General features: G+C 17.5%; 1 protein-coding gene across 1 annotated transcript; it reads left to right on the top strand.

The window, feature by feature from the left end:
* Positions 1 to 475: 475 nt before the first annotated feature.
* P175DRAFT_0496677 (uncharacterized protein) lies at positions 476 to 796 on the top strand (the record flags this gene model as incomplete). Its single annotated transcript, XM_040896138.1, has 1 exon — positions 476 to 796. The coding sequence occupies one exon, from the start codon at positions 476 to 478 to the stop codon at positions 794 to 796; it is 321 nt and encodes a 106-aa protein (XP_040748336.1).
* Between the last annotated feature and the right edge of the window lie 9,271 nt (positions 797 to 10,067).

Raw genomic sequence — 10,067 nt, 5'->3', positions numbered from 1 at the left:
TAATACTATCTTAAAATAATATTTATAAATATATATATTATATTTATAAAATAATTAATTTAAATAATTATTAATAATTAAATTTATTATTAATTTTATTTATTCTAAGTTTATAAGAATATTATTATTTATAATTAATTATAAATTTTATTTAATATTAGAATTTAAGTTATCTTATTATCTATCTTATTAAAAAAAATACTAAGAAATTTACTAATTAAATAATATATGAAAGTCCCCCTCAAACACCCGTGGTATGACCCGTACACCGTGCTGAGTTCTACGCGCGCCGGTGGTTCGGAAGAACTATGGCCCGCAGGGCCATCTTTTCCATACTATAGAACCTGGGGATGTTAGTTAACCTGTTAGTTATAGAGATTCCTATATTATCTACTTTTATAAGCTATTACTATGCTAATACCTACTTAAATGCCTACTTGAATGCCTGCTAATACCTGCTTTAATACCTTCTTTAATGCCTGCTTTGATGCCTGCTTTGATGCCTGCTTTGATGCCTGCTTTAATGCCTGCTTTGATGCCTGCTTTGATGCCTGCTTTGATGCCTGCTTTGATGCCTGCTTTGATGCCTGCTTTGATACCTACTAATACCTACTTTAATACTTGCTTTAATACCTGCTTGAATACCTACTTGAATGCCTACTTGATTGCCTACTTGAATGCCTACTTGAATGCCTACTTGAATGCCTACTTGAATGCCTACTTGAATGCCTACTTGAATGCCTGCTTTAATATATCCTTTAATGCCTGCTTTGATGCCTGCTTTGATACCTACTAATACCTACTTTAATACTTGCTTTAATACCTGCTTGAATACCTACTTGAATGCCTACTTGATTGCCTACTTGAATGCCTACTTGAATGCCTACTTGAATGCCTACTTGAATGCCTACTTGAATGCCTACTTGAATGCCTACTTGAATGCCTGCTTTAATATATCCTTTAATGCCTGCTTTGATGCCTGCTAATACCTCCTTTAATATCTACTTTAATGCCTATTTTAATTCTAACTTCCATACTTACATTAATATAGTAGCTATCATACTATAATTAAGGCTATACTATTAGTTTGCCATATGCCCCAACAAGCCGCCGAGCGTAGCGAGGATTTAAGGCTAGTATTATATATAAAATTTATAAATTTATTTATATTAAAATTTTATTTACTTAAGCCTATTATAAGATATAAGCTAATTATTAAAGATAATTTATATATTATTATATTATAAAATAAAAAATCTAACTTAATATTTATAATATTTAAATACTCTACCTATAAAAGAAATTAAATTAAAAAATTTTTAGATTATATTATATTAAAAAAATTATTAACCTATATACTTATAAACTTAAATTACTTAAAAATATAAAAATTTATTTTATATTTAATATATTTTTATTTTATCTTATTACTAATAATTTTTATTTAATTAATATCTTAATCTATTATTATTTATTAAAGTTAAAAAATTAAAAAAATAAAAAGTTAAAAAAATCTTTAATTTTTAATAAGTTTATTAAAGCTATAATAAACTTAAGCTATAATATATTATTAAATAAATTAAATATAATAAATTAACTAAAGAGCCTGCTAAATATTTAGAAAATACTTACTAGCTAGTAAATAATTATTACTTTTATTATTTTAAGAAGCCCTAGTTACTTCCTTCCTAAATCTTAATAGAGCTTAATCCTAAGAAGGGGGGTACTATTATAGTATAAAGCTATAATATCTATCTAGTTAGATTCTACTCTAACTATCTATCTCTATCCCTATATTTAAGCTATATTACTCCTAATCTTATTATAACTCTTTAAGCTATATCCTGTCTATTACCTGGTACCTACTATTCTGCTGTTCTGTCTAGTTAGCTCCTAGTCAATGAATATCTGAATCTGATCCTGCACCTTGACATTACTACTTTATATAATAAATCTATAGTAAAATAGATATTAATCTAGACTATTTTTTAATTATTAAGGCCTAACTAATTTATATAATAAAATACCTAATTAAAAAGGCTTATAAATTAATCCTACTTAAGATAAGATTTAATATTTTCTAGTTTCTAGATTATTCTAACTTATTTAATTATTTAGAAATAATATTTAGAGACTCTAATTAAATTTAAAATATTTAAAACTATTTTTATAATTAAAAATAAAGAAATTTAGATTTTAATACTTATTTTATAAAGTTTTAGTATCTTACTTTAGAAAAAAAAATACTTAATAATTTCTTAATATTTTTCTTAACTTAAAATATCTTAATTAAATTTTAAAATATATTACTTTATAATTCTATCTTATTTTAAAATTTTTAAAAATATACTAATTATCTTTAATTATTAAAAAATTATTATTACTAATACTAGTTATAAGTATCCTATTCTTACTTAATATCTAGTTCTTATTATTCTAGCCTTATAATACTAAGAAACCTCTCTAGTTTTATTCTATCTAGTTACCTAGTTATACCCCCTATGCCTAGAAAAGATTTAGATATTATAGACTTATTTTATACTTACTATATATTATACTTTCTTAAGGAAGAATAATATAAGTATAAGAAATATTTTTACTATAAAAATAAAATATATTATATAAAGAATTATTTCTTATTTAATTAATATCTTATATAAATTTAAGAATAAATAAATATACTAGTATATTATTTTAGCCTAATTTTTATTATAATATTACTTATTCCTTATATTATAGCTTAGAATAATTATTTTATTATTCTAGAAAAATCTAACTAACTATACTTATTTAATATTCTACCTAACTTAGAAAATAGAGTCTACCTAACTATAATTACTATCTAGTACTAGAATATATATAGAAGCTCTTACTACTAGATATATTATTCTATTTATTCTATATTATTACTAAATTAACTAACTTTCTTAATCCTTATTATATATATATTAACTTAATAGTATAATAAGTATAATTATACTAAAAAAATCTAAAAATACTAATTTATACTATAATTAATTCTAGAATTAAAGAAATTAATTTTATAAATTATTAATAAATAAAAATATATAAATTAAAGATTATTTTATTTTTTTATTTAATATTTTTATCTAGCTTTTATAATAAAAAAATAGAAGAAAATATAATAACTTATTATATAAAAATTAATCTATTATTAAATAATTATTATAATTAAAAATCTATTTTTTATATTATCTATCTTTCTTATTACTTAATTATCCTAGGACTAGTCTAGCTTATTATATATAATCTAAAGATATATTTCTCTAATTAAATAATTATATTTAATAACTAATATTATTATAAATACTATAATATACTTCTTAAGCTTATAAAGGTAAGAGTTTTAATAAATATTTCTTAAAAAAATTAATTTAAATAACTAAATTAATAAAAAAAATTACTAGAGTTAAAATTCTTTATATCTATTAAAATATACTAAATATTCCTAAAAGTACTAGCTATATATACTTACTATTTAATATAAAAATTATATTAAATCTTATTAAATAAAATTAATAAAAAATTAAAATATAGAGATACTAGTCCTAAATTATTATCTATATTTTTTTAAAAATTATAAGATTTTTAAAATATATTTAATTCTTAAAAAATAAAGAAGCTACTATTATATTAATTATATAATTATAATATTAAGATTTAAGAAAGAAAATAATTCTTATTTAATAAATTATATTTAATATTATAAGTATAATTAATTATTTTAAAGGAATAGTTAGAAAAGAATCTAAAAAAAGATTTTATATATTCTAGCTTATTTCTAGCTATTTTTTTAATTTTATTTATTAATAAATCTAAAAATAATCTCTACTTATATATAGATTATTAAGAATTAAATATTATATTAATTAAAGATTATTATTTATTATTCCTAATTAAAGAAATCTTAAATAACTTATAAGAAATATAATACTTTTTTAAGATTAATTTAATAATTATTTTTAATAATATCTATATTAAGAAAAGATTAAAGTATCTAATTATTTTTTAAATTTATTTTAGGCTATATAAATTTTTAATTATATTATTTAGTTTAATTAATACTCTAGTTATTTTCTAATATTTTATAAATAATATTTTATAATAATATATAAATATATTTTATAATATATTTTTAAATAATATAATTATATAAAAAGAATTATATTAAATATTTAAAATAAATATTATATATCTTATAAGATAATAACCTATATATAAAAATATTTAAATATAAATTTTATTAGCTAGAAATTAAGTTTCTAAATATTATTATTAGAAGAGAAGGTATTTATATAAATTTTAAAAAAAATTAAAACTATAATAAATTAAAAATTACTTAAAATAGTTACTAATATTAAAAATTTTATAAATTTTATTAAATTTTATTAATATTTTATTAATATTTTATTAATATTTTATTAATATTTTATTAAAGAATTTTTATAAATTCTTATACTTATTATTACTTTAAAAAAAAAAGAAACTCTATTTTTATAAACTTTAATTTACTAGACTACTTTTAAAATATTAAAAGTAAAATTTATTAAAGAACTAATACTAAAATTTTTTAATTAAAATTAACTAGTTATTTTAGAAATTAATACCTTAGATTTTATATTTATTAAAATATTATTATAATATAATAATAATAGAATTCTATATTTAGTAAAATTTTACTTAAATCTAGTAATATTATTCTAGATAATAGTAGTATTACTTAAGATACTATATATACCTTTATAAGTAAAGATAATATTACTTATTATTAGGAAGTAACTAAATTATTAAATTAGATTATTATTTAGACTTAACTAGATATTTAATATATAATAATATAGTTACTATAGTAAAATTAGAATTCTACTAAGTTAGATTATAAAGTAGTTAAATAGATATTTTAATATTTAAAGAGAACTTTAAACTATATAATAATTTTAAGTTATTTAAATAATTTACTATATATATATATATCTTTTATATAGATTATAATAATAAAAAATTGATAAAAGACTTTATATTTTTTATATTTAAATTATTAATTATATAAAGATTAATAAAGTAATTACTAATTACTTTAAGTTTAATTATTACTAAATTTATTATATAAGATATAGTAATAAAAATAGCTATATAACTATAGAAACTATATATTATTATTAGACAATAAGATTTTATAAAAGATACTATATTATTATATATTAATTTTACTAATACTATTATACTAGTTAAGAAGCTAAACTATATATCTATACTTTTTTATAAAGGAAGTAATTAAGAATAGTAATATTTAATTATAAATAGTAGGTAGAAAGGATAATATTATAAATAGGCTTACTAAGATACTATTAACTATAAAATTTAATAAATTTATTAAAAGGTTAGAATTTAGTATATTAGAGATAGACTTTAAATAGCTTTATATAATAAATATAGGGTGCTGCTATTCTCACGGCTCAGCTGGTCATTTTCACGGCACAGCTAGCCTCTTTGGGCATAGCAGCTCCACATCAGCAGGAACCTGACTGTTTATAGAATAGTACCAACTAGCTAGACCTAAATAAGACTAGACTAGTCACATGATCATGAAAACGTGCTAGAGAACCTCAAGGTGTTATTTTATCAATTTCTTATATAAAAATAATACTTAGGAATTCAATTTTAAAGTAATAAATAAGACTGTAAGTTCTACTAACTAATTAGAAGACTTTTTTTAATTAGGAATCCTTCCTCTACTACACATTGATCTGACCATTCCCGCTCCCTCCGAGCAATCGATTCCCTACCTGCCTGGCTTGATACTAGCTGCTCAGTACGTTCAAATGATGACAGATCTCGTGTACGGAGTAGTATGATTCAAAATCAGAGAGGTATAATCTACGGATGATCCAGGTACCCCACATAACTACATGCTAACTAGCGAGGACCCATACACTAACTATGGTTAGTTAGGTACCCCACCCACTAACCTAAAATGGCTAGCTGTGCCGTGAGAATGACCAGCTGAGCCGTGAGAATAGCAGCACCCTAAATATATTATTAACGGGGGTATATTAGAGTACTATATTTAATAAATATAAATAGTACTACTATTAAGTAAATAATAATATATGACTACTTTATATATTTAGACTACTATTTCCTTCCAGATCTTTATACTTCTTTCAAGTATCTCTCTATTTCTAAGTTAGATATAATTAAATTTATTTTAGTCAATATTTAGTATTATAATTTAATAAACCTCTTATTAATAAATTTAATACTAACTAATATCTATATTATATCTTATAAAAAATTATTTTAATAATATATTTTTATATTATTATATATAAATTCTATTATATATAAATTCTATTATATCTAGCTAGTCTAATTAATTAATTTATTAGTAACTAATATAAGTCTTTAAATAAATTTCTAATATTTTATTTAACTATTTATTTATAAATAAAATATAATACTTAATTGTTCTTTAATTTAAAGTCCTTAATATAGTTAGGTCTAATATTTATTAATAAAAAATAAGCTATAATTACTTATTAAATTTCTCAATATTCTTATCTTAAGTATAATCTTTTTTATAAATATATTAGCTAGTTCTTTAATATTAATATTCCTTAATATTAGGAGATATTTAACTCTTTTAATATATTAATTTATAATTTTTAAAATAATATTATATATATATCCCCTTTATATTAATAGTAATAAGCCTATAATAAAAATTAGAATTAGATTCTATTAAAAGTATTCTAGTACTAGAAGTTCTATAAGCTACTCTTATAAAAGTTATTTAAATATCTTTATTTTTTAATATATTAAATAACTTTTTATATACTTTTGAATATTATAAATATTATATTCTAAGAATTATATAAGTTTACTTAATTACTTTAACTTAAAATATCTTTCTAGTGTCATGGTGTGAAGCTATAGTACCTATTTACTAAGATTCTGCCTGGACTATCCACCTCTATTCCTATATTTAAGCTATATTATTCCTAATCCTATTATAGCTCTTTAAGCTATATCTTATCTATTACCTAGTACTTACTATTTTACTATTCTATCTAGTTAGCTCCTAATTAATAAATACCTAAGTCTAACTTTATATCCTAATATTATATAGCTCCTCTTTACTAGAAGTTAATTACTATTATTATACCTATTTTACTATTTATATTACCTAAAAATATAAAAGCCCTTCTATATAATATTCCTAATAAATTAAGATAATATATTATTAAGATATACTAGTTCTTTACTATTATTATAGAAGAATTATATAAATTATTTATCTTATATTTTATTATTATTAATATTTTTAACTATATTTAATAGAAAGATAGTATAATTAAGTACTAGAAGATATAAATTAAAGAAATTTAATAAAAGATTATTTAAAATACTTATTTAAAATAATATATTTTTTAAATTATTATCTTTCTTTAAAAGAGATATTAATATTACTATTCCTCTTATTATTATTACTATTCTTATTATATCTATTCTTATTACCTAAATCTTATTATAATATTATATCTTTATTAATTACTTATAGAATCTAGAAATTTATTATTATTATTATATAAATACTATCCTGCCCCTATTTATAAAGAATTTCTAGCTTTCTTAATCTATTTTAAAGCCTACTCCTATATAAATAATCCCTACTATCTAGATTTTTATTACCTCTACTAATTCTATTATTACTACTACTCTTACTAAAGACCTAATAGATCTATCTACTACCTACTACCTTAATTATTAAACCTAATATTTATATTACTATTATAGTAGTACTAATTACCTAGTAAGTAGCTATTTATATTCTAACTAAAGATTAACTAGCTATATCTCTATATCTACTACTAAATTAGATCTATACCCCCTATTAACTAGAATTTTACTTACTAAATACCTCTTATTCCCTAAATTAGAAAATAAAGTATTCTTAACCTAAATTATAATTAAAGATATTCCTAGTACTCTCTTTACTTATTAAAAGTTATAATAATTAAAATAATAGTAAAAAAGAAAAGTTACTAATTTAATTAATAATCTTATTTATTAATCTAGAAATTTTTAATAAGATTTTACTAATCTTTATTATAATTAATTTTAGAGCTAAAAATAAATATTTTATAGATTATAATTAAGCTATAAATAATTAATTAGAGATATTATTAAGAAATCCTATTTTATTAAGAAGAGTTAATAATATTTTAATAAAGTTTAATTATATTACTTATTTTATTTATTTAATCTAAAGAATTTATAATTATACTAAAAAAAATTATTTTTTTTATAATCTAATTTATATATTTTCTTATTATTTTTAACTTATTTTAATTAAAAATCTATAATTTTTAAATTAAATTTACTAATTATACTATTTTATTTAAAAATCTTTATTATAAAAAATATTATAATATATTTCTAAAATTTATAAAGATTTTAATATTATATAATATATTATTAAAAACTTCTTCTTAATACCTTAATTCCTACTCTAAATCTTTAAAGAATTAAGATATTACTAGAGTCTTAATTATTACTTATACTATATATACTTATTATAGATATTAAATATTTATTACTATTATTATAAATATTAAAGCTATTTTAAATCTTATTATTATTATTAAATCTAAGTTATAAAAGTAACTATTCCCTAAATTTATTAAGTTTTATAATATATTCTTATTAAAGAAGGCTAAGTACTTGCTACCCTATTAATTTAATAATTATAAGATTAAACTATTACCTAGGAAGATTCTATTATTTAGGAGCTTATATAATATATCTTAAGATAAATTAAAAATTTTAAAGAAATAGATTAAAGAGAATTTAAAGAAAAATTTTATTTATTTTAATTTTTTTCCTACTATATCTATTATATTATTTATAAAAAAACTTAGAGAAAGACTATAATTCTATATAAATTATTAAGCCTTAAATATAATTATTATAAAAGATTATTATTTATTATTATTAATAAAAGAGATACTAAATAACCTAAAAAAGATAAAATATTTTTTAAAAATTAATATTATTTCTACTTTTAATAATTTATAGATTAAAAAAGAATAAGAATATTTTATTATTTTCTAAACTTAATTAAGTTTATTTAAATTCTTAATAATATTATTTAAACTTATTAAAATCCTAATATTATTCTAGAGATTTATTAATAAAATCAATTTTTATATAATTATTAATAAAATCTTATATAATTATTTAGATATCTTTTATATTATATATTTAGATAATATTCTAATTTATAGCTAAATTTATATTAAGTATACTTATTATATTTAATAAATATTAGAATATTTATAAGTAGTAAAACTTTATATTAAATTTAGTAAATATAAATTTTTTATATATAAAATAAAATTCTTAAAACTAATTATAGATAGAGATAGCTTCTAAATAAACCTTAATAAAATAAAAATAATTATTAAGTAAAAAGTATTAATCTATTTAATTAATATTTAAGTCTTTATTAATTTTAGGAACTTTTATTACTAATTTATTTATAATTTTTTAAAAATTATTAGACTACTAATTAACTTAATTAAGAAAGATATTAACTTTAACTAAATATTTATCTATTAAGAAGTATTTAAGTAATTAAAGGTAGCTTTTATAAATATTTTAATATTAAAATATTTTAATTAATTAAAAGATATAATTCTAGAAACTAATATTTTTAATTATATATTTATTAAAATATTATTATAATATAATAATAAAAATATACTATATCTTATTATATTTTTTTCTAAAAAATATTCTATAATGAAATATAATTATAAGATTTATAATAAAAAATTACTAGTTATTATTTATTATTTTAAAGAATAATATTTTAAATTAAAAGGAATTTTATTACTTATAAAGATTATTATAGATTACTAAAATTTAGAATATTTTATATTAACTAAGCTATTAAACTATTAATAAGCCTGCTAGTTTAAATTTCTATTAAGATTTAATTTCTAAATATACTATTATTCTAGAAAGTTAGGTATTAAACCTAA

The sequence above is a fragment of the Aspergillus ochraceoroseus genome (assembly GCF_002846915.1).
Source record: "Aspergillus ochraceoroseus IBT 24754 chromosome Unknown P175scaffold_13, whole genome shotgun sequence".
NCBI lineage: Eukaryota > Fungi > Ascomycota > Eurotiomycetes > Eurotiales > Aspergillaceae > Aspergillus > Aspergillus ochraceoroseus.
Note: the sequence above shows the minus strand (reverse complement) of the source record. Positions and strands in the feature narration are given on the sequence as shown.